At 43.2% G+C, this 26,931-nt stretch overlaps 1 protein-coding gene across 1 annotated transcript in view; it reads right to left on the bottom strand.

Moving 5' to 3' along the window:
- Positions 1-6,783, bottom strand: part of LOC140909014 (pannexin-1) — a 117,844-nt gene extending 111,061 nt beyond the window's left edge. Inside the window, exon 1 of the mRNA XM_073337319.2 lies at positions 6,563-6,783. Within this exon, the coding sequence (XP_073193420.2) occupies positions 6,563-6,732 (170 nt within the window). The 5' untranslated portion in view covers positions 6,733-6,783. The remainder of the gene's footprint in view (positions 1-6,562) is intronic.
- Between the last annotated feature and the right edge of the window lie 20,148 nt (positions 6,784-26,931).

Here is a 26,931-nt window from a genome sequence, read left to right as displayed (position 1 = left end):
ACTGAAGAACCAATGCCTGGAGGTATTTTTTCTTTCAAAGGTATAATGCTTACTGTGGCAATGAAGGGAGCAATGCATTTAGTGTATCCTGAGCTCTCCCCAGCACAGCCAGATGGGCCCCATTCGTGTCCCACTCCCTGTTGGGGTCTCTAAGGGTATGTCTACACAGGGATAAAAGACCCATGGCATGGCCACGGCTGGCTTAGGTCAGCTGACTCAGGCTTGCAGGGCTTGAGCCTACTGGGCTAAAAATTGCCATGTAGATGTTTGAGTTCAGACTAAAGCCCAAGCTCTGGGACCCTCTACCCGCATGGGGCCTCAGACCTCAGTCTTAAGTGGAGCTCAGGATCTGGTCCATGAGATTAATATAGCTGAACCGCTTGATAATAGAAAGCATAATATAATTAAATTTAACATTTGGGGGCGAGGGGAATACCAAAGAAGCCCACCATTTACCTTCAAAAAGGGGAACTACACAAAAGTGAGGAAGCTTGTTAAATGGAACAGTCACAAGAGTAAAATGCCTGCAAGCTGCAGGGAAACTTTTTAAAAACATCATAACAGAGACTCAAATTAAATACCCCAAACTAAAAATATATAGTAAGCAGATCCAACAAATGCCACCATAACTAAACAGAGTAAAAAAGAGGCAGTTAGAGGCAAAAAGGCATTAAAATTGGAAGTGAAATCCTACTCAGGAAAATAGAAAGGAGCATAAATTGTGGCGAGCCAGGTGTAAAAGAATGATTAGGCACGCCAAACAGAAATTGAAGCGCAACTAGCAAAAGTCTCAAAAATTAACAGCAAAATTTTTTCAAGTACATCAGAAGAGGAAGCCTGCCAAAAAATCAGTGGGGCCACTGAACAATCGAGGCACTAAAGGAGCACTCAAGAAAGACTAGGCTATTGCAGAAAAGTGAAATTAATTCTTTGCATCAGTCTTCACTGCAGAGAATGTGAGGAAGATTCCCACACCTGAGCCATTCTTTTTAGGTGACAAATCTGAGGACCTGTCTCAGATTGAGGTGTCAATAGGAAGTTTTGGACAACCTGATCAATTAAAAAAACAACAACTCACCAGGTCTAACTGGTATTCACCCAAGAGTTCTGAAGGAACTCAGATGTGAAACTGCAGAGCTACTAGCTGTGGTATGTATCGTATCCCTTAAATCAGTGCCTGTAACAGCTGGAGGACAGCTAATATGATGCCATTTTTTAAAAAAGGCTCTGGAGGCGATCCTGACAATTACAGGCCAGGAAACCTAACTTCAGTACCAGGCAAACAGGGTGAAACTGTACGAAAGAACAGAATGATCAAACACACAGGTGAACACGATTTGTTGGGGAAGAGTCACATGGCTTGTGTAAAGGCCTCACCAATCTCTTAGAATTCTCTGAGGGGGGTCAACAAACATGTGAACAAGGGTGATCCAGCAGATCTAGTATACTTGAACCTTCAGAAAGCCTTTGACAAGGTCCCTCACAAAAGGCTCTTAAGCAAAGTAAGCAGTCATGGGATAAGAGGAAATGTCCTTTCATGGATCAGTAACTGGTTAAAAGATAAAAATAAAGGGTAGGTGTAAACAGTCAATTTTAGCATGGAGAGAGGTAAATGATGTCCACAAGGGATCTGTACTGGGACCACTGCTGTTCAGCATATTCATAAATGGTCTGGAAAAAGGGGTAAACAGTGAGGGCATAGTTTGCAGATGATACAAAATTACTCAAGATAGTTACGTCCAAAGAGCTACAAAGGGATCTCACAAAACTGGGTGACTGGGCAACAAAATGGCAGATGAAATTCCCTATTGATAAATGCAAAGTAATGCACATGGCAAAATATCATCTCAATTATACATACAAAACAATGGGGTCTAAATTAGTTGCTACCACTCAAAGAAGATGTTGGAGTCATTGTGGATAGTTCTCTGAAAACATCCTCTCAATGTGCAGCAGCAGCCAAAAAAATAAACAAAATGTTAGGAACCATTTGGAAAGGTATAGATAATAAAACAGTAAATATCATAATGTAACTATATAAATCCATAGCACACTCAATACTGCATGTAGTTCTGATTGCCCCATCTCAAAAAAGATACATTAGAAATGGAAAAGGTACAGAAAAGGGCAACAAAAATTATCAAAGGTATGGAACAGCTTCCATATCAGGAGAGATTAAAAAGACTGGGACTGTTCAACTGGGGAAAGGGATGACTAAGAGGGGATAGGATAGAAGTCTACAAATTCAGAAATGGCACAGAGAAAGTGAGTAAGGAAGTTTTATTTACCCCTTCACATAACATAAGAACCAGGGGTCACCAATGAAATTAATAGGCAGCAGGTTTAAAAAACAAAAGGAAGTACTTCACACAACGTACAGTCAACCTGTGGAACTTGCTGCTAGGGGTGTTGTGAAAGCCAAAACTATAACCGTGTTAAAAAAATATTTAGTTAAGTTCATGGAGGACAGGTCCATCAATGGCTATTAGCCAAGATGGACAGGGATGGAACCCCATGCTCTGCCCTAAGCCTCTGACTGCCAGATGCTGGGACTGGATCATGGGGGATGGATCACTTGATAATTGTCCTGTTCTTTGAAGCAACTGACATTGGCCAGTGTCGGAAGGCAGGATACTGGGCTAGACTGACCTTTGGTCTGGTCCAGTATGGCAGTTCTTATGTTCTCAGAGCTGTGCTGGATGAGAATTCAGGCCAGCTTTGAAGACCAGCTAGCTTCAAAAGGAACATTCCTTAATTTCTGTGCACTAGCTCCTTTAAAGAGAACCATCTTAGGTTGCCTCCTCTATGTCTTAGATTCCCCATCAATAAAATTGGGGTAATAATACTTACCTACCTACATCAGAGGGATTTTGTGAGGATTGCCACAGTGTGCCCTTGTTGCCAAGAAGGCCAATGGCATTTTGGGATGTATATTTAGGGGCATTGCCAGCAGATCGAGGGATGTGATCGTTCCCCTCTATTCGACATTGGTGAGGCCTCATCTGGAGTACTGTGTCCAGTTTTGAGCCCCACACTACAAGAAGGATGTGGAAAAATTGGAAAGAGTCCAGCGGAGGGCAACAAAAATGATTAGGGGACTGGAACACATGACTTATGAGGAGAGGCTGAGGGAGCTGGGATTGTTTAGTCTGCGGAAGAGAAGAATGAGGGGGGGATTTGATAGCTGCTTTCAACTACCTGAAAGAGGGTTCCAAAGAGGATGGATCTAGACTGTTCTCAGTGGTAGCTGATGACAGAACAAGGAGTAATGGTCTCAAGTTGCAGTGGGGGAGGTTTAGGTTGGATATTAGGAAAAACTTTTTCACTAGGAGGGTGGTGAAACACTGGAATGCGTTACCTAGGGAGATGGTGGAATCTCCTTCCTTAGATATTTTTAAGGTCAGGCTTGACAAAGCCCTGTCTGGAATGATTTAGGTGGGGATTGGTCCTGCTTTGAGCATGGGGTTGGACTAGATGACCTCCTGAGGTCCCTTCCAACCCTGATATTCTAGGATTAATCAGTCATGGTTTGAAAATGAAAATTACTGTGTATTGTAATACTAAGCATTATTATTTGCAGAATGCTGCCTTTTCAAAGAGTATTGCCCTGTTGTCCCGGTCATCTGGAATGGCATGAATCCAAAGGTTTTATGGAACTAGATTATCCTGCATGGCTTAATGCCTTTAGCAATCAATTTCTTATTTAAAAGATTTAACAATTACTTGTAGGAAGTAATGTCCTGTAAAAATTAGACTATAAAAATAAGCAAAGAGTTAATTTAAAATCATTAATGAAAATTTTCTCTGTCTATGAAATAGGCATGTGAATTAATGTCACTGACTTTAAAGTACATGCAATCAAATTCAGAGAGTGCTGTGTGTGAATGAGCATGCTGGTCCAAACAGCAAACTGTTCAGCTTAGTATTCAAATAGTCCAAAGGGCAGCCCAGAAAAATACCATTACCATCACATTCTGTAGGACAGATACAAACTCAAAGTTTGGATGCCCATAAGCAGAGTGGGGTGAAATGGCTGCAGTACAGTTCTAAGCACTCAAGATCTGAACATTTTGGTGCTAAATCAAAACTGGTCCTGTTTTCCCAAAATGCTCACAGGAACATGGGACCATTTTCAGTTCTATGAGCCTAGCATTATTATTTTTTCCTCACTAAAATGTCAGTAATTTTCTGAGTGAAAAAGTCCACTTTTCAGTGAAGTTGCTGTTTGAAAACGTGTAGTTTTATAGTTTTGCTGTAAAACTGTTTTACACAATTCTGCAAAATGGAGAGATTTCTGGGAGTGTGAATGAATTTGCACATTTTCTTCACAAGTTTGCACAGCTCCATTTGTTAGTCATTCCTTTTTTTTTTTAAAGCAGAAACAGTGGTTATAGAATGTTATGCCATTTCTTCACTCCTTCTCCGTAACCATCATATCCACGCTAAAACAAAAAGTGAGAAGTCCATTCATTTCACTTGCTAATACTGCATTTTTGGTACTTTTATCGTAATTATCTGCAAAGCTGTGTATGGTTTTCACCTGAAGTTATTTTAAAAAAATACTTCTTGTATTGCTTGAGACTTTTCAAACTATCATGAACATATCAGTAGGGATGTATGGAACAATCCTGCATTGGCTTGGTGTTGCCTAGATAGCCATATAGGTCTTTCCCATTTCTAACTTCTAGGACAATACAAAGTTCTGAACTTTATCACGATCTGCTAGTGAGGACTCCTACATCTGGGCAGGATCCTATTTTCTCCCAAACCCTACCCCCATCCCTGTGCATAGTCCCGTACCGGCTCTCTACAGTAGGTGGAAGGTCCCTTAATTTTCTTAATAAAACTGAAACTTTAAAACATCCCCATGTGGGCCTCAATGAACACACAATGTTCAGAAGTATAGCCGTTATGCCAGTTCCCAGGGCTACAGGGATACCTGCTCCTCTAGAGGTCTTCCATGGAGTGTAACGGATGGAGAATCAAGCTTAGCTGTGTGTGTAAGAAGAACATACACATCACAATACTGTGGTCACAGCTCGGAAAGGTACTTAGGCACATGTCTAAATTTAAGTACATGCATGTCAGTGGAAATACTCACGTGCTTAAATTTAAGCACTGACTTCTGTGGCTCCCTGAACCGAGGCCTATATGTGCAGTATACAGTATGTTTGTATGGACCATCTTCTTCTCATCCCACTCGTACATGTGTATTTGAATCTTGAATAAGTCTTTCCCATCTCTAACTTCTGTGGTTCCACATAGAATCATAAAAATGTAGGTTTGGAAGGGACCTTGAGAAGTCATCAAGTCCAGCCTCCTGCACTCAGCCAGCACCAAATAAAACTAGACCACCCCTGACAGATGTTTGTCCAGTCTTTTCTTAAAAACCTCCAATAATGGGGATTTCACAACCTCCTTTGGAAGCCTATTCCAGAATTTATCTACCCATATAGTTAGAAAGATTTTCCTAATATCTAACCTAAATCTCCCTTGCTGCAGATTATGCCTATTACTTCTTGTCCTACTTTCAGTGGACATGGAGAATTCATCAGTCCCCTTTATAACAGCCTATAAAATATCTGAACACTCTTATCAGGTCTCTCCTCAATTTTCTTTTCTCAAGAGTAAACATGCCCAGTTTGTTAACCTTTCCTCATAGGTCAGGTTTCCTAAACTTTTTATTCCTCTCCTTTGGAATCTCTCCAATTTGTCCACATCTTTCCTAAAGTGTGACGCCCAGAACTGGACACAGTAGTCCAGATCAGCCCTCACCAGTACCAAGCAGAGCAAGACAAATACCTTCTGTGTCTTTCTTATCATATCGCTGTTAATACACTCCAGAATATTAGCCTTCTGGGCAACCACATCACATTCTAGACTCGTATTCAGTTAGTGATCCACGATAACCCCCAGATCCTTTTCAGCAGCAGTATTACCACCTAGCCAGTTATTTCTCATTTTGTGGTTGTGCATCTGCTTTTTCCTTCTTAAGTGAAGTACTTTGCACTTGTTCTTATTGATTTCAAACCAGTTTTCCCAATTTGTCAAATTTCACCAGTTTACAAGAGATTCTCTTCAGTTTTCATTGTGGAAAAGCTGTGCTTAGTGGTGACAGAACTGTGATGTCACCTTGGGCCAGCACTCACAAATACCTGATTTCCCACATGAATCCTGGTAAAGCAAAGCTGCAATTAAAAAAAAAACAAAAACTTTTAATCCTTTGAGAACTAACACCTGAAATTCACCCTTCAATAAGTGTCACAGCAAGTATCCAGTCCTTGCACCCCACCCCTATTTTATCAGTACTAAGGAAGAGAAGCCATTTTAAACAGCAGAGGCCTGATCCAACTCCCATTCAATTCAGTGGGAGTCCCTCAACTGACTTGAATAGAAGTCATATCCAGCCTTAAATGTATATTGCAGCCATACTAGCAAAACTTTTTTTTAAAACTAAAGTCCAGTGACGGCACAAACTTAAGACATTAAGACAATATGGGTGACCTAAGGATTTTTCTCTCGAGACATGAGATCTGATTTACCAGAAACCTGAGGGACTTACTCATCTTCTGTGAGGCTTTGTCCTGTAATCAGATTCTTCCCAGTTGGTGCATAGTCCCAGTTCTCCTCCACAATCCCAACATAATAGGTTCTGGTAGTTGCTTCTAACACCACAAACAGCCAAAGGAATTTAAGAGCCAGAATGCAGCCACCATACAACACAGAAGGCATTTGTAGGTGTAATTGCAACTCAGGCAGCAGAGATGGCTCACCCCTCCCTCCCTTTAGCTCTCAACAAGTTACAAATAAGGAATGGACAAAGCAAAGCTCCTCCTATTCAGCAATTTGGGGCTGGGATAGGCAAGAAAGCTTGTGCAAGCAAAACAGGCCTATTGAGGGGTTGCTATGGTGACAGGACTTTTGCCAGCCCTTCAATGAATGTGTAACTGGCTTATTTTTGTTTGCCTTTCAGACTACAACAAATCAGTGTTTTGGGAAGTTTGGATGCTTGTAAGTCCTTCCTCCTCTTTTACCAGAAAGTGTGGTTTGTAATGTTAGGCCAGGATTTTTTGGTCCTCATCACATCCACATATTTTTTTAATATTTGCTTTTCATCATTTCTTTATACCTTAAAAGCTAGACTCTTAGACTTTGCTTAGTAACTTTAAGTCACTGGAAACTAGGGTGACCAGGTAGCAAGTGTGAAAAATCAGGACAGAGGCTGAGGGGGTAATAGGTGCCTATATAAAAGACAAAGCCCCGAATATCAGGACTGTCCCTGTAAAATCAGGACATCTGGTCACCCTACTAGCCACTGCACAGTTGAGAACAATCAGCACTTTCTAAAAATCAGGCCCCTTAAAATTCTTTCAATTTGGACACCTAAAAAATGGAGGCATCTGGCATAGGGTTGCCAATGTTCTAATCATGGAAAACCAAACGCCCTTCCCCTTCCCTTCCCTGAGATCCCACCCCCCCTCTCCATCACTCACTCTCCCCCACCCTCGCTCACTTTCACCGGGCTGGGGTAGGGGGTTGGGGTGTAGGAGGGGGTACAGGCTCTGGGTTGAGGCCAGAAATGAGGGGCTCAGGGTGCAGGAGGTGGCTCTGGACTCGGGCACAGAGTTGGGGTGTAGGAGGGGGTGCGGGCTCCGGGAGGGAGTTTGGGTGCAGGAAGGGGCTCAGGGCTGGGGCATGGTGTTGGAAGTTGGAGCTCAGGTGCTGAGCGGTGCTTACCTCAGGCAGCTCCCGGAAGCAGCTGGCAGGTGCCTCCAGCTCCTTGGGGGAGGGACGGCCACAGGGACTCCACACGCTGCCTCCACCCTGAGCTTCAGCTCCACAGCTCCCATTGGCCAGTGGAGCCAGCGCTCGGGATGGGGGCAGCACGCAGAGCCCCTGTGGCCCTCCCTCTGCCTAGGAGCTGGAGGGACGCTTCCAGGAGCTGTGCTGGGAGCCTGCCAGTCCCACTGCGCCAGCAGTGCCACCAACTGGACTTTTAACGGCCCAGTCAGCAGTGCTGAGAGGAAGCGCCAGGGTCCCTTTTCAACCAGATGCTCTGATAGAAAACCAGACACCTGGCAACCCTAATCTAATATCATTAGTCACTTTTGAACATCCAGGCCTAATTGTCTAGAAAAGAAGACTACACACAATTATATATGCAAAGTATATTTGGAATACAAATACAAACAATGTTAAAAGGACATTATTAAGATTGCAATGACAAGCACTCAAATTAGGAAATGTCAGAATTAAGATTGGTTGTTCTCCTTTAATTTAGCCCCTTTTGCATATTCATTTTGATACAATCTTTAATTACATGATCACCTATTTTCCATAGATGGCTTATTCTGTGTGCAGGATGGATGATGCTCATTTAATGCACAGCTGTTGAATATTTTGTTTTTCCCCCCCCATTATTCAGCGTTTGGTCCCATGCCTTATTTACTGCACACTATTCAAACTCCTCCCTGAAAACAGAATTATTAATTTCCTCCTGGGATTTTCTGTAGTGCTCAACACCATGGTACCGGAATGGTTTACTAACATTAATGAATTTATATTTACAACACACCTGTGAGATGAGGGTGGTCTTATTATCCCCATTAGACAGATGGGGAACTGAAGCACAGAAAGTGATTTTGGGTGCTGCATCTGAGATTCCCATGACCTGATTTTTCAAAGGAGTTAACATTAAATAGTATTTCATATGTTCAAAGTGCAACTTTCATTGCAGACATGAGTACTCAGCACTTCTACAAATCAGTCCTCAGGGTCTCAAGTTGGGCAACCAGAAAATAAGGTGCACACAATGAGTGACCACCTGGTAACAGTTTGTTTTGCCCAGCATCACATCTAGGACTCTGGGGCAAAGACAGGGACAGAATCCAATTCTCCAGGTCAGCATTCAACTGCCTTAATCATGAAATCATAGGTGCCGTGTTTCTAATCTGTCGGGGGGTGCTCCCCCTGGCTCTGCCGAGGCCCTGCCCCCACTCTACCCATTCCCCCCAATGCCTCACCCAACCTCTTTCCTGCCCTGTTCTGCTCCCTCCCCCAAGTGCACTGCACCCTCACTTCTCTCCCTTCCCCTGCAGTGCCTCCAGATGCCACGAAAACTCTGATCCACAGCAGGAGGTAGGCGCTGGGAGGGAAAGGGATGCACTGATTGGTGGGACCCGCCAGCAGGCAGGAGGCACTGCGGGGAGGGAGAGGTGTTGATGGGGGGCTGCCGGTGCATTTTTTCCCCTGTGGGTGCGCCAGCCCCTGAGCACCCACAGAGCGGCCTATTCATGAAATCTTTTCTCCTAGCAATCACCTTCCTCAGTCATGACACACCTTCCAGCTTCTGCAACAAATTAAACACGAGTCCTACAGACAACAGTATCCTTCACTGCACAACCCTGAGTCATACGTAGAGCAGGTATCCTGTACTGAATGAGGCAGGGTCCTGTCGAAAATATGGTATGGGAGCACGTAATTATGTTGCCAACATTGTATGTCAAAAACAAGGGCTGTTTTCATAAACCCCCGCCTCAACCCTCCTCCTGATAGGATGATGATAATAAATGAATGAATAATAATACAATAATAAATAAGAATAATAAGCAGTACTCATGTATTCACCAGGGGTATTTCTTTCTGCTTTTTGCAGCACTCAGCAACTTACAATCTGGATGAAGAAATAACGGACATCCCTTCTAATAAGGGACTGTTGGCAACCCTAGGGCTCTCCCGCAAAGATGCACCCATGAGTACTAGCCCCCTGCTGTTGAAATACTGGATAAAAGGTGTCCTGTGCTGATTTAGTACAAGACAGGCAATTTTCTATTTAAATAAGGGATGTCCCTTGTAATATGAGACTGTTGCCAACCCTACATGTAATTAAAGTCTGTATCACAATGCATAAATGCAAAGGGGCCAAAGTGAGATTGCATAAGCAGCTTGAATTCTTAAGTTTCCTTATTTCTGAGTGCTAGACTTTGCAGTCTTAATAGTGTTCTTTTAATGCGTTTGTGTGTGTGTATACAATTTCCTTGGTTTTCAAACAAGCAAACTGAAAAACCAGAAATGCCCTCATATGTTATCATATTGACAACAAAATGGTTCATCAGCGGGTTGGAACATTTTAGATCCTCCTCACAGATCTTTACCACTTGAGCTAATGACGTAACTGATAGTAGTAGTAGGTTGTCATCCTCTATATGGACCAGCACGGAACCATGCATTGAGACGGGGGTTTCACAGAGAGTTGCTGACAGCAGAAGAATGGTGCGATTCAGGAATCTTGAATTCCATTCTATACTTGGGGGAGAGAAGGGGGTGAAGTGTTCTCTAGGGGTCACAGACCCTTCTGCCTATTTGCCCCAAATGTGACCTCTTCTGCCCCATCCCCTCCAACCTGTCCCTGTCCCAGTCCTGTCCATTCCCCACCCCCGGCTCCTCCTCCCAGTCTCATTCTCTTCACCTAGCCATTCCCACTCTCCAATCCTCATACTTCATCCCAGTCCCAATTCACTTGCCCAGCCATCCTCAGATTTGTGTCTCCTCCACCACATTGCCTTAAAAATTCATGCTGAGGCAGACACGTGGCATGCAGAACTTCAGTTCAGTTAAAAATAGGCAAAATGATAAGCACATGAAAACAGGGTCTATAATGGGAAGTTTTGGGCAACCTTAGTAACTGGTGCTACCAGACTCACCTATAAGATATTACCCCCAGTCCTGCCCTGATTTACAACATGTACAACCCCAATGATTGGGCAGAAGTTGGCCCTTTATAGTCTACTTACCCCTTTGTAAGTATGATACATATGTGACCCTTCAGTTAACATTGGTTTTTATGTACACTAAATTACAGCTGTTTACCTCTGCACATACTCAGTGAGCTGTGGCCATTGCAGTACCATTGGAGCTGGCATCTGGGTGGCCCATGATCCCAGACCTACCTGCAACCCTTGTGCATGGTATAGTCTATATAGATCAGTGGTTCTCAAACTTGTTTGATCATGCCCCCTTCTTTCTGTCTGTAGTAGTTTATGTCTCTCCCCCTGCACCTGCCACACAAGTACACATACCAATTAAAAATAATCAACATGCAACTCTCACTAAATATTAAAAACAGCAAAGCATTGATTCAAACAGAGCCATTCAAGTATATAGTAAGGTAGGTAATTTTAAGTGAGATACTGCTTACTGGCATCACACTGCTACTAGTGTGATGGGTGCGCCTGTTTTCTGGAGCAGAGCAATCTCATGAATTGCACGAATGAAGCATTGTTTCAGAGTAACAGCCGTATTAGTCTGTATTCGCAAAAAGAAAAGGAGTACTTGTGGCACCTTAGAGACTAACCAATTTATTTGAGCATAAGCTTTCGTAAGCTACAGCTCACTTCATCAGATGCATATCGTGGAAACTGCAGCAGACTTTATATATACACAGAGAATATGAAACAATACCTCCTCCCACCCCACTGTCCTGCTGGTAATGAAGCAACAATCCATTGCAATAAATGTGCACAATGTGTTGTAGCAAACAGATTAATGTTCAGATGGCAACGACTTTGTATAAGGCTAGGCAAGCTTAACAGAAATCTGTCAGAATGCACAGTGCCATCTGAGGACCTGATATGTCTGGAGGAATCAGCTTTGCTAGTTATTCATGGTTGCAGGTAAAATGTGCACAGTATTTGTGACAGGTTCTGCCCAGGGTGCCTTCTGGAACTGGGGTGCCACTGAGCCCTCTGACCCACCAGCCTGGGCTCCCTCTCTCACTGTGCTGCTGTGACAAGCTGCAGACCCGCTCCCAGTCCTACACTTCCACCAGCATTCACACAGGTAGGGACACACCCAGCTGCAGTTCCATGCAGGCTCTCTGACCAGCCACTGCATGAAGCAACAGTAGAAAGGCTACAGCCAAGGTAACTCTCAGCTCCCCAGGCATGCACCCCCTCTGGAGCATAAAGCCAAAATTATACCTTCTTGCACTGCACAGGGATTTGTGGAAAAACACTGACATCCCAAGATGGAGTCCAGAGTCATGTGGCCTGGTCACAGGCCCCTGCATACCTTGCTGAGTCATAGCAGCCATTACTTACAGGCTGTCTGGAATGTTCACAGGAAGGTGAATTTCTTCCAGGGTTCATGGTCTTTGCTTATGGGCCATCAGCACTGTCTGGCTTCTTTGTTGTTGTACCTGAAAGACTGACAGTGGGTGTTTTCCAGAGTAAGCCCATTTGAAATACAGATCCCAAGTCAATATTCATAACTTCAGATACAAAAATGACATGCATACAAATAGGATAATCATATCCAGTAAATTGTAACTTTTTCATTGACACCTCACATGACTTATCTTGTACAAAATGCATCATAATATTACTATAGTAAGTAAATGAGGTGCAGTGTCACAATATTTTTTCTAAAACTTCTCACACCCTCCCAGATTACATTCCTTGCCCACAGGTGGATTACGATTTATTGGGGCCCTAGGCACAAAGAACGTTGTGGGGGGTGGAGACACACACACCATGGGGCTCTGTCTGCTGCTCTTCCCCTTCCCCCCACGGCCCTACCTCCTAGCCTGGCCAGAAGTCAGGCCGTGGGTAAGAACTGCCCAGGGAGTGTGGACTGCTGTGGGGAGCTCTGGACCCTCCACCTGTCCTAGACGGCATGCCCTGGGGGCAGGGACACGGGCCAGGGGCTGCTCTCGGGTATCCTGGCTCCTTGCCCAGGGCAGGTGGAGGGTCTGGGGCTCTCCACAGCTGCCCGGGCTCCCTGGGCAGCTATTACTACAGTCTAGGGTGACCCTCCATCCTGTTTTGGCCAGGACAGTCCCCTTTTTAAGCCCTGCCCCAGACTTCCCAAACTTTTTGGCAAAACTGGGCATTTGTCCAAAAAGGGACTCGGGGGAGGGGCAGTGTCATTGAGGGGAGGGACGAAAGATGGGGAAGGGGGGCCCCTAGAACTGAAGGTCTGTTTACAAATACAGGGAGCAAAGGAGCAATGTGTATTTATTTTAAAAAGAGGGGAAATTCTGGCTGTCTAAAAGACCCATTCAAATAGAGAAGGAATGAATCAAAGAGGGTAAGAGGGGAGCAGAGAAAAGCCTAGATAGCTTATATATGATGTATTGGGCTGGCTGGAAAAGTGTTTTTTTTTTTTTTTTAAAAATCAGCTATGGGGGAAACCAACTATTTATTGAAGACAAAGGAACCATGTACAGTTGCTGCACTTTATTGTACTGCCTTTATTGTTTTAAATGAGTTAGAACTGCCTATCTTATTGCAACTGGTTTAAGAAAGAAAAACATGTAATGACTTAAAATACTTCAATTATTCCTGTGTAACTTAGATATGAAATGTAAATTTTCCTTTTTAAGTGGTCTGAGAAGCTGATGTAGTCAGAGCGTCTGAGCACAGGCTGTGGAGCCAGAAAAATGAGTTCTCTTCCTTGCTAGACGATCTTTGCTTATTGCATAACTTTACATTGTGTGAGTTTCCACATCATAAAATGATTTTTACTTACTTACCTCCCAGCAGGGAGTGAGGATTAATTATTTAGCTTTTATACAGCAGCTTGAAGTTTTAAAACACTCAATATAAACTACATATTTATGGGGAAAATACTAGATTGTAAGCTGCTCAGGGCAGGAGCCTTGTCTCTTTACAGGTCAAAGAATCAAACACTAATATAAAATAGGCAGCATAGAAATAAATTATGAATAAAAATAAATGGTTCGATGCACTTAAAGCTGTCCTCTTGTCAATACATTGTTTGGATTTGAATTAATAACCCTGCTGATACTTGTGACACTAGTTCTGGAGCCTGTAGTTTCAGGTGAGTGAGTGTGGACAGCTGCAGCTGTCCGTACACATAATACAGCATTATGCCAGAGAACTCTGTCTAAGTGCCAGACATTGTAATAGCCGAGTCATGAGGTTTTTTATGAAAACAGTATTGTCTATTGGTGAGTGTTGGAGATGGGCAGTCAGGACTCTTGAGTTCTCTGATTAGCAGTGATACTTGATTCACTCTGTGCTTGAGTGTAGGCAATGCACTTAACCTGTGTGTTTCACTATACTCATGTGTAAAGTCGGGGGGGAAGGAGAGGGGCTGGAGGGGGCAGTTCCATGCAGGAAGGAAGGGGGAAGGAGAGTGGCTTGGTGGTGGCAGCTCTGCACATGGAGGGGGGGAATATGCTTACCTTACAGCTTCTGCATCTGGCCTGGCCAGGGGGAAAGGAGGAGCATGACCCCTGGGGGAGGGAAAGAAGGCACCAGAGAAGGTGGAGCCAGAGTTCTGGCTTGTGGGGGGCCCCCCCAATTGGCTGGGGCTCCTGGGCATGGGCCCCATGGGCCAATGCAGTAATCCACCACTGTCTGTGCCCATCCAGGGCAGCCCACCTCCCACTTTGAGAATGTCTGATCTAGATCCATAGATGGCCCCCATCACTGTGATATCTGAGTGCCTCACAAACTTTAGAGTTATCCTCACAAGAGAGCTTTGAGATAGGACAGTATTATCTCCATTTAACAGATAAGGGAACTGAGGCACAGAGATTATTATTCATTAAGTGACATGAGGAAATCTAGGTCAGAGTCAGGAAGCGAACACAGGCCTCCTGAATCCCGGTGTCCAACTCATCAGCCCAGCTGGCTCTTGCTGAACTTATAAATGGTCAGCTTGGTGAATGCCTGGAAGAGGTCAATGAGGAAGTCTCTGGAGCTATAGGGTGGGATTTTCAGAAGTATTTAGGGCCAGATTTTTAAAGGTATTTACACAGCTAAAGATGCAAATTGGCATCTACTGGGATTTTCAAGAGTGCCCAGGCATTTAACTACAATTGATTTCAATCCCATTAGGTGCCTATCTGTATCTTCAAGCACCTAAATACCTTTAAAAGTCTGGCCTCAGGAGCACAAGCCCCACTGACTTTCAGTGGGGTCTTAGGCTTGTGTTCCTTAGGCTTGTCTACACTAGCATTTTACAGTGCTGCAACTTTCTCACTCTGGGGTGTGAAAAAATACACCCCCTGAGCACAGCAAGTTTCAGGCTCTTTTGAAAATCTCACCCATGATGCTTAGCCTGTTTGACCTCAGTCTGCTATAGGTAACAATCCTGCAGTGGCAAGGGGGTGGATTAGATTACCTAAAAGGCCTTTTCCATCTCTAATGTCTGTGCTTCTCGGAATCACCAATACAGCAATTGAAAAAAAAAGAAAAAACCAAGTAAACCACACACCAACCCAGTTTCATAGCACTTGAATGAGGCTGGCCTCATCTGATCCAGAGACAATGTAGACTGCTTTTACTGAAGTATCTTTATGCATTTCTTTATGTTAAATATTCCTATTTATAATGCATATATCTGTATCTTTAACATAATCTCTAAAGCCCAGGAGGCATAGTTAAGCCCCAGGAGAGTGAAAACTAAAACCACTGTTGATAAGACAAAAGACAAGTATAGTCCAAAGGATGAGCTATGCTCTTATTTTCAAGATCAGACAATTCTCCCTCTTATTTTCCCCCCCAACCGCTTTTGAGTCAGACCTGCTGATATGGTTTAATGTTTAGCTATCAGCCTTGCTGTTCCCTGATACAAACTAAGTTCACTATCACAATCAGTTAACTGTGAAAAGAAATTTGGAGAATCTATTTATTACTGCTATCATAAAGGCAGTGAAAACAGGAGACTGGATCCTGAGAGCTGAGGTGAACCCACAAGTCTCATTCCTATCTTAAAAGTCTTGCTCTGTTCTCACCGCTTCTACTTCAAAGACTTTGTCTGGCTTCCTAACATCTCACTTCATTCTACTCCAGCCCATTTAAAATGCTGGTGTTAATAATCACCTTCCTCTTCCATTGCTTAAAGCTCATCGCTCAGCTATTCAAATAATCCCAAATTATATTACTATGTTTCCAACATTAATCACTAGAAAGAAAAAATGGGGGAATGGAGATGGTAAAGCTGTCAGAAAGTTAACTTAGGGTTGACAGGTTTCAGAGTACCAGCCATGTCTGGTGAAGTGAGCTGTAGCTCACGAAAGCTTATGCTCAAATAAATGTGTTAGTCTAAGGTGCCACAAATACTACTTTTCTTTTAACTTAGGGTTGTTGCTCTTATAAATTTGAATGTGAAGTAAGATAGATAGGCAGACTAGTCCATGATCAAGCAAATTCTGACTCTCATGAGTAGCCCATACTCAGGCAAGTAGTCCCATTGAGCTCAATTGCACTATGTGCCTAAGTCTGAGTTATTCATGTCACTCACAGTTTGCAATATTGGGTCCTTACTATGTAACCTATGAAAACAAGGTCTGTTTGTATTTTAATATGAAAACTTTAGAGTATTTCTCTGAGGGTAAAATGCAACCTGTGCACTATGTAAATTTCAGTGAAGTCATCAAAATACAGATTAAGTGGAATTAAAGCGGAACATAGGCCGTGTACTGGCATCTGCTTAGGCTGAATTTCAACCTGGCAGCTTTACTATTGCCTTTCCTCTTTTTTTAAACTAATGAGTTTTACATTTTTTAAATTTCAATTTTTATTAATGTTTATATATACACAGCTACAAGAGGGAAGGAGAAAGGCTGGGGAGGGGGGCAGCTCTGCACAGGACGAAGGAGAGGGGCTTGGGGGAGGGCCAACTCTGCGTGGGAGGGAGCAGGAAAGGAGAGGAGCTCAATAAATTCTAGTTTTGCCACTGATTATCGTAAGAGGAAGATTAGGCCCCAGATGTATATTTGCTGCAACAACTTAAAATCTGAATAGTAAATCAACTTCCTTGCTCCTTACTGTGATAGTTATTTGCAGAACAGCAATAATGTGTGGATGCGATTAGCACCATATACTGGAAAACACTTTAGCCTGGCTTCACCCTTTACTAGACCTGGCAGCCTTGTATACATTAATGCTTCACTACCTTGTTGCATCATTAAATTGAGGCATGTCTAACATTCGTTAAGGTGCACATCACTATTCAGAACAAGATGAAAGAACAGTTTTGCCCTGACATCTGGGAAATTCTTGGGAACTTCCCCAGGCAGTGAAGCAATGCATTGAAATCATTTTGCCAATCAGAATGTTGCCAGCACCCAGTGCCGAGAGGCTGAACAACAGCTTGAGTTGGTTCGTTACCCGGTGTGCTGCACCCAATAATCACAACGGGGTGGAGAAGCAGAAAAGTTTATTTGAAGCTTCAAAAAGGTACAGGGAGATTTGAATCTCAAATCCTGTACAACAGAGCAGGAAGTTACACAGGCTTTTATACATCCTTTTTTCCAGCATACTTATCCAATAGCAAGCTGCTCCAAGTATCCATATAGCCAGCCAATCCAGTTCCCAGCTAGTTCCCTGATTCTCTGTATCATTTGTTAAACTATACATAAAGCTGCTTTATTCAGCATTGTTCTTCCATATCTCCCCTGTTTGGCCTTGCTTAGTTTCAGGCAGTCTGACTCTGCAACATACTGTTGCAGATTCTCAGCATAACTGCTGTGTGTGCCTCCAGGCGGGGGGGCCAAGGACACTTGGGCCTAGCATGCAGAGCTGCAGTGAGTGCCTCCAGGCAGGAGGGGGTGGGGCAAGGACACAGGGGCCTAGTGCGAGGGGGCTTCATCGACACTTGTGGTCTTCCATCCCCTCGAGTTACCTAGTGGCCATGCCCCAGTGTTCCCAACAAGAATGTCCACAGACCTTTTAGAAAACAGTCAGAGGAGCCATGCCACAGCTTTTTCCACACATTTCAAATCCAAATCTTGTGCAAGGTTGGGTATTTTCAAGTTTTATTATAGAAAAAACATTTTAAAGTCATGAATGATTATGTCTCAAGCACCAGTTTGGAAATGAGCCTTAAAGGGAATTTCCAAACTCTGGTATGATTACCTGACTACAGGAGCTGCTTTTCTTCAACCACATCTATTTATAGGAAAGCCCCAGGTTTTTGAATTCCCAAAACCAAGACCATGACTTCCTAAATGTCATTCTCATATATTTCAGTAGTTTGCTTTATCCAGTCCAATAAATGACTTGCAAATTTGAGTTGCGATCAGTTTCTTAAAAATATTAGATGTTTTGTTTTTAAAGAGTATTTTTTAAATAGTTCTCTTTTTTCCTTTTGTGTTTCTGAAAAAGAGGGTTCAAGATCAGTGCTCCATTGTAGTAGGTGTAGTATATAAACATGGTAAGGGACAGTTCCCTCCTTGAGAAAGTTACTGTCATGAAGTGTGGGGGAGTCCAGGCCCTGCACCCTTCTTCCTGGGATTCACCATGACTCTCAGCCAGGCAGTAAAACAGAACGTTTATTGGACAATAGAAACAGTCTAAAACAGAGCTTATGGGTACAACCAGGACCCCTCAGTCAAGTCCTTTTGGGGGGCAGGGAGCTTAGACACCAGCCTTGGGGTTCCCTGTGTTCGACTACCCAGCCCGAAACTGAAACTCCCCAGCCCCTCCTCCTCTGGGCTTTTTCCCTTTCCCCGGGCCAGGAGGTCACCTGATTCCTTTGTTCTCCAACCCTTTAGCTCTCACCTTGTAGGGGGAAGGGCCAGGCCATCAGTTGCCAGGAAACAGGGTGTTGGCCATTCTCTGTGTCCAGATTCTTGCACACACCTGCCCTCTAGGGCTCTGCAATGATCATACACCCTTATCCCACCACCTAGATACTTAACTGCATAGGGGAAACTGAGGCACCCCCACAATATTCAGAGAAAACATTAATAACAGTCCCACTTCATCACAGTTACAATCTAAACAGAAAAGGAGTACTTGTGGCACCTTAGAGACTAACAGATTTATTAGAGCATAAGCTTTCGGTTATGCTCTACTAAATTTGTTAGTCTCTAAGGTGCCACAAATACGCCTTTTCTTTTTATGGATACAGACTAACATGGCTGCTACTCTGAAATCTAAACAGACAAGACAAAGTGGGAGAAAGGAACAATTATGACCCACTTTTTAAAGAAGAGGAACTGAGGAAGAAATAGATTGTGATTTGTCCATGGTCACATAGAAAGCTTGTGGCAGAGTCAGGAATTGAATGATTATGTTCCAAATCCTTAACTGCAAGAGCATCCTTCTGCCTCTGTTTTCCCAGGCATGGACACATACTATCTACCAACTATTACATTAATTAAAAACAACTTTACTCACAATATTTAATTTTAATTATTTTTTGAGGGACAGACATTACCGGCAGTGGGTGAACCTCAATATGTTCTGAGGTCAGATTCTCTTTGTAGAATGGGATGCTTAGGCAAAGCTTATTTGAATTACTCCAAGCTTTTTGACTTTACACAATTCAGATGGAAATCTCATGAAAACATCCAGTCTCACAAGAATTCCAGCACTTCTACTTTAATCCTGGATAGAAATTTTGTGAAAAAAGCTTTTCTTGCACTATATGGCTATTTCCAGGTCTAGTCCCTAATTGAACCTGGCAGTGTAAAGGTTACTGGGACCAAAGGGTTAGTGCAAAGGGAGTGTCAAAAGTGTTATATAAGCATATCAGAACTGCAAAAAATACTTAACCTTTTTCATAAAATGCTTCAAAGCACTTTACAAAAGGAAGGTATCATAACCCCATTTTACAGATGGGGACCTTGAGGGACAGATAGGTGAAAGGACTTGCCCAACGTCACAGCAGGTCAGTAGCAGAGCTGAAAATAGAATCCAACTCTCCTGATTCCCAACTGAGACCCCTTATTTACTGGGCAATATTGCCCCCTAAAAGCTTTGGTTCAGCTTGTGTTCTAAAATAAGCTAAAGGCTCAGCTGTGTGGAGGGGCAGGTGGGAAGAAGAAAGCTCAATTTTTATCTGAGCCAATCTCCCAGCCCTGCACGTCTCTTCTTTTCTAGTGCATGACCTACCCAAGTCCAGTAACTACTACAAGGTCCAAGAGAGATGCACCCACTTATGCAAGGGCTGAGTTTAGACCCAAGTTTTTAGAATAACTGATCATAGGAGAGAGAACAACTTGGATTTGAGGATTGTAATGGAATCAATAGTCCAACAACAAGAAATAAGGTGCTTAATAGAACGAACTGCATGTTCAAAGGAGAGATTATATTAAATTTCCAAAAGACTGAGTAAGTTAAGTGCATTCAGCCTCAAAAATCTATTTTAAAAAGAACAAAATCAGAGAGTTGTGATCCTAATCACTTGTGGTAACTCATGTATCTATAAACAAACAATAAATAAGGCTGATCCTTGTACAGAATTTCAAGGGACATTTATAAGTTTCTTTATGACTTCAAGGGACATTGTTTATGGGCTTCTCTCTGGTGATAATCATATCTCACAAGCATTAAAGAGCTTAACTTTACAACACTACTGTAAGGCAGGGAAGTATTATCCTTATTATACAAATGAGGAAACTGAGGCATGAGATAGTTAAGTAACTTTCCCAAGATCACACAGGAAGTCTGGGCAGAACCAAGCAGAGAATCCAGATCTTTTGCCTCCCAGTCCAGTGCTGTACAACAAAACCAACATTTCTCTTTCTTGTTGCTTACTTCCTCAGATTAGGGCTATTTGGAGATTAAATTGTTTTCATATGTGACTTTTTAATGAGAGTATTGTTTGAAAGAAGCTTTGTTAGCCTGACTAGGCCCCTTTTATACCAACCCATGCCTTTTTGAAGGAGGAAATCTGCGTCATTAGACAGGGTAAAGGCCTTCTACCCCAGTGGCATGTTGTCATTACTAAGACTAATGGCACCATGTAGGTGTTTCCCCTTTGGTGTAGTTGGCCAGATCTACCTGCAGAGACACAGTGAGATCCATATGCAACTCCACTGATTGTGCTGGCAGTTAAGGGCACTCAGCACCTGCCCATTGGGTGGGTTAGTCTGGAAGTGTTTGTGATCATTCAAAGGCAGCAGTGACAGGACAGGATGGACCTCTCTGTGGACAAAAGAATATGGCAGCAACTTATGTTTTCCCTAAGGCTGGAGAAGACAGCCTGGACTAGAGGATTTAAAAAAAACTTTGACCTTCACTGCACATATTGTAGTATTTCCAGTGCTTTAATGACACTGGGCCAGATTCACTAGCGGTATAAGTTGGTGCAGTTCTGTTGACTTTAATGGTATTGACCCACTTAATGTCATGGTAAATTCTGCCCACAGGATTTCAGATTATTATACTGCCCCATTTTCTATCTCACACACACCTGGGAGTTGTGGCAAGAGTTTCAGGCACTGAAAAGCCCAATATTTAAGGTAGATAACTGAATAATTGAGGGTGCAGAACAGCCTCCCTGGGGAGGGAGTAAGTGGTGTGATTGCTTCTAGACCATAGGCTGTTGTATTTGCTGAAGGAGTTTAAAATGACCGATGTTCTCCAGCTGATCTGTTAAAGTTCTCTCACTTAGAGGAACTGGTGGAGGAGATGTCATGGCATTTTGGAAGTTTGGTATCTTGCCCACATTGAAGCAGCATGATTTTACACCACTTGTGGGATATTTTCAGCCCTTGTAGAGTCCTTAGTTTGTCTAAAGAGCTTTGTAATAAAGACCAACCCTGCCAGTCTTAGCTGACTTTGCTGCTTTCTAGTTGAAGAAAATTGTATTGTAGCAGCAGTAAAGGCCTCCCAACCTAGTATTAAAAAAAATCAGCATCAAGTAAGGGAATGAAGAGTGAGAGAGCTCCCCCTTCTCTTAGCCCAATTGCTACACAAGTTAAAACAAACAACCCTTGCTACTCACCTGAACGTGTTCACTGCTTATTTCCAGACCATCATTTGCCTTTAAGGTCAGTTCTTAACCCCTCCCCAGCATCCCTGCTGCTGCTTTTATACTGGTCTCTACCAGACGACCTACCCCTGCACATTTGCAGTCACCCAGCTTTTACTCATTGCATCCTTTCCTTTTAAGTGCTTGAACCTGTGAGGAGCTGAGCACCTTCAGTTCCAACTGATTTTAGTAAGATTTGAACGGGCTCAAAACATGACAGGATCAGACCCTTAAATTCCATCACTGCATTGATTGTCTACAGCTTCAGTACATGTAACTTGGAGTCATAGCTTTAATCTGTGCCTACTGACATAGGGAAGTTGTGTGATTGGTAGTTAGACTAGGAAAGTCTCAGAGCCAGGATGCTTGATCCCTGCACACACTACTGACTTGCTGCGTGACTTTGGGCAAATGACTTAAATCCAAATTTTCAATTTGGGAAACTAAAATTAGGCATTTAAATTAGGCATCTTTAGGCACCTAAACAAATGGCCTGAGTTACAGACGTGCTGAGTGCCCACAGTTCCCAGTGATTAAATATGCATTTAGCTGCCTAACTTTCGGCACTCAAATTTGATAATTCTCGACTTAGTTTCTCTCTGGACTTCAGTTTACTCATCTGCAAAATGAGGGATAATTAGATTTAATTCCCTCACAGCAGTGTTGTGAAGCCAATGTAATTAATGTTTGTCAAGCACTTTGAGATCTAAAGATGAAAAAAACCCACAGATAGGCAAAATTATTATTCATTATTTATATTATGCAATTGGACTTGAAATCAGAAAGGATGACGACAATGATTTGTTTCTGGTACACTCACTATGTGCTTGGAGCTGTACCAACACATAGGGAGGCCCAGTCCCTGCCCCAAAGGGCTTGCAATGTTACAAGACAGACACACCAAGCAAAGGGTTGGGAAAAGGGGTACAACTTCCTAGAAAAGCGGTCAAGGTGGTGACTGGTCACAGTCTCAGGATAATATGCTAATAGACTTTTTTTTCTAATTTAGCTAGCAAGGTCTGGATTACCAACCCTAAGCATTCAAAAATCATGACTTAGGAGCCCAACAAACCATTACATTTTAAAAAAACTAATAAATTTAAAGTTGTTCTTTTTTGCCTTCTGCTTTGAGTTTTTAGGGCTCATGTTTTTGAGCTTTTCTTCACAATCTTGAGGGCTAAAATTTTACATTTTGTTTTCAAATAAAAGCTGAGAGTCTCACATGACTCCAGGAGCTGAAGCTTTAGGAAACATACCAAATATTATGAGACTTGTGATGAAATTGCAAAAGTTGGGCTCTCTGGCTTCACATACATGCATATCCAAATACACACAAGGCAGAGAGAGCCAGTTTTAGGTTGGAATATAACTCTACTTATCTCTCAGGGAATAGTTGAATGCCTCCTGTTGTTAACAAACAACGTTGTCATTCTCTGACCACATGCATTCTCCCAGGAGGAATCTCAGCATGTACAGAGCTCTTCCCAAGACCCCATACACCACTTAAACTCTATGTTAAAGGTTTAAGAGTAGCATAAGTCCTCATGTGTGACTTTTGCCCTTGCAGCACCTGTCCTGCTCTGATCTAGCGTGAAGGCCCTGCCTTGGTTAGAAGTTCTTTGATTTCAGAAATACCCTAGCCTTATTTCCTTTGTGACCTTGTTTTTAAATACTAATTGAGTTTCATTTAAAATGCATCTTGTGATATTATTGGTATTATTCATATGACGGGAGCATCTGGAGGCTGCAAATGAGATTAGGAGCCCATTGTGCTTGGTGCTGTATAAACTCATGTAGCTCCTGTCCCAAAGAACTTGCAATCTAAATAACCAAGACAGACACAGGGCAGGAGAGGAAACAGAGAGGTGAAGTGTCTTGTCCAGGGTTCCATAGCAGGTCAATGGAAGAGCCAGGAACAGAAAAGATATGATCCCTTTCCTTCCCTGATGTTCCTTTCAGCTTGTTGTAACAGGACAATATGCAGATTTAAATCTTTTGGGTATCAATTCTTATTATATTTTTAAGAAGTAGCATTCTGTAAGAACATCTAAACTGAACTTCTAAACTGAGAATTGCTTCATTGCACACATCTCTCAGTGTGAGCTTCTCATTTACATGGTAGTAATGTAGTTCTTGTGAGGCAAGTGTTAGGTGGTCTTGTTTAGCACTACAAAGAGATTTTAAATTACAGGGTTGGTTATAAACTCTCACCAAATCACTACCTTGATTTTCATATTGTCATTATTAAGGTTGTGTTTGGCTTCTGAGCTAGAACTATTTCCCTTGATAAATCAAAAGTAATTTAATTGTAAATAATAGAGACTGAAGTAAATGATAGCAGGGGATGATTCCACACTGACTTGTCAAATCACTTGGCAACATGGTGACTTACAAAATATGACCCAATTCCTGCATTGTGATCCATACAGCCACATTGCTGTATCCCTATGAAACCCCACTATGTTCAAGAGAGCTCTCAACACCATTTATTCAATTGTACATGGAACTATCTATGATACTTTTATGGCCACAATATCTGAACACCTCACAATCATTTGTACTTATCCTCACAACGCCCCTGTGAGGTAGGGTAGTACTACCCACTCAGTGCCACAAGTACTAAGGTGCCACAAGTACTCCTTTTCTTTTTGCGTGACTTCTCCAAGGTCATATGGGAAGTCAGCGGCTAAACCAGGAATTGAACCCAGACCTCCTTAGGGCTAGTCCATGACCATTTCCACAGAGACCCTCTTGCCTTATGGGACCATTTTGATAGATCCTACTACAAAGCCCCAAGGAAGGTGTTAACACCAGAACACTGGCTTGTGTGCAATCTCTGAAGTTGCTATGAAGAAAAACAGATAATGCATTCCTAGGGCTGTAGCCTATTTGTTGCAGCATAACTGTTCAAAATAACAAGTTTCTTAAAAATCAGCACCCAGTGTTTCTTCCTGTCAACAGCAAAGAGCATAATTCCCTCAGCTTTCTGGATTTACAGGGCATCAAAAAGCTAGGTTTACAAGACGAATGAATTATCCAGCATGTACAAGCTTCACTCTAAAGTGCTAGCTTTTATTCTTTGGATGCAGGACAGGCTCCCTCTAATGGGCAGAAATGAAGAGTGTTCTTATGTGTGGTAAGTCACAGTACAGTCACTTGGGTGAAATTCAATGCTACCTGGTACATAGGGCAAGGGACAAGATTTAAAGGATTGGGTCCTCCAGTTATCAAGTGCATCTTTCTCCTAACTCCTTTTTGATCCTGTCTCCACCTTAGCATCTTCCCCCTTCACCTGACTTCCTCTGAGTCTTGCCCTTTCCTCAGTACTCTTAGGTCTGGTCTACACTATAAGTTTATGTCGGATTTAGCAGTGTTAAATCAAATTAACCCTGCACCCATCCACACAATAAAGCCATCTTTTTCGACATAAAGGGCTCTTAAAACTGATTTCTGTACTCCTCCCCAATGAGGGGATTAGCACTGAAATCAACATCACCGTTTCGAATTAGGGTTAGTGTGGATGCAATTTGAAGGTATTGGCCTACGGGAGCTATCCAACAGTGCACTATTGTGACCGCTCTGGACAGCACTCTGAACTCAGATGCACTGGCCAGGTGTAGAGAAAAAGCCCCGGGAACTTTTGAATCTCATTTCCTGTTTGGCCAGGCGAGCTCATCAGCACAGGTGACCATGCAGTCCCAGAATCGAAAAAGGGCTCCAGCATGGACCGAACGGGAGGTACTGGATCTGATCGCTGTATGGGGAGAGGAATCTATGCTATCAGAACTACGTTCCAAAAGACAAAATGCCAAAGCATTTCAAAAAATCTGCGAAGCCATGAGGGACAGAGGCTCCAGCAGGGACGCAACACAGTGCCAAGTGAAACTTAAGGAACTCAGACAAGCGTACTAGAAAACCAACGTGCTTTGCTTGGTATGGGAGAGGAGGGTGCTGCTGTTATGAAGGTTGCAGAAGCCGAAAGACTATGGCTTACCATGGCCACCTGCAAGCCAAATTCTGTTGCCTGGAATTGTGTGTGCGATCTCTAACACCAAAGCCGGAGGCACTCAATATAAGATGTAAAATGTGACCTTGTACCAAAATCACATGTGCTGTGTAATGTGAATAGTGTTGTTCGCCGTGAAAGAGTATAGTCATTGTTCTGCAAAATGTATCTTTTTAAATACTTCACTCCCTTTTTTTCCTCCAGCAGCTGCAAATGTTTCAAGCCTCCCTCCTCCGTCCCAAAGGCTATCTCAGATAAGGCGACGAAAAAAACGCACGCGCGATGAAATGTTCTCTGAGCTCATGCAGTCGTCTGGCACTGACAGAGCTTAGCAGAATGTGTGGAGGGACACAACAGCAGAGTATAGGAAAGTGGCCGATGAACGTGAGGAGAGGTGGCGGCAGGAAGTTCAGAGGAGGCATGAGGCGATGCTGGGGCTACTGCGGGATCAAACGGACATGCTCTGGCGTCTGGTGGAGGTTCATGAACGGCAGCAGGATCACAGACTGCTGCTGCAGCACCTTTTTAACCACCCTCCCTGCTCCCCGAGTTCCATAGCGTCATCACCCAGATGCCCAAGAACGCAGGAGGGGGAGGCTCCGGGCACCCAACCACTCCACCCCAGTGGACAGCCCAAGCAACAGAAGGCTGGCATTCAACAAGCTTTGAAGTGGCCTTTTCCTTCCCTCCTACTCTCCTCCCACACCCCACCCGGGCTACCTTGTGAGTTATCTCCCTACTTTTATAATCATTTAATAAAGAATACATGTTTTTTAAACCATAGTGACTATTTCCTTTGCAAGCAAGCTGTGATCGAAGGGGGGAGGGCGGCTGGCTTACAGGGAATTTAGAGGCAACCAAGGGGGTGGGTTTTCGTCAAGGAGAAATAAACAGAAGTGTCACACAATACCCTGGCCAGTCATGAAACTGGTTTTCAAAGCTTCTCTGATGCGCAGCGCTTCCGGCTGTGCTCTTCTAACCGCCCTGGTGTCTGGCTGTGCGTATTCAGCAGCCAGGCGATTTGCCTCAACCGCCCACCCCGCCATAAACATCTCCTCCTTACTTGTGGAGATTGTGGAACACACAGCAAGCAGCAATAACAATGGGAATATTGGTTTTGCTGAGGTCTGAGCGAGTCAGTAAACTGCACCAGTGACCCTTTAAACGTCCAAATGCACATTCTACCTCCA

Source organism: Lepidochelys kempii, chromosome 1 (assembly GCF_965140285.1).
Source record: "Lepidochelys kempii isolate rLepKem1 chromosome 1, rLepKem1.hap1, whole genome shotgun sequence".
Taxonomy (NCBI): domain Eukaryota; kingdom Metazoa; phylum Chordata; order Testudines; family Cheloniidae; genus Lepidochelys; species Lepidochelys kempii.
This window is presented reverse-complemented; position numbering and strand designations above follow the sequence as displayed.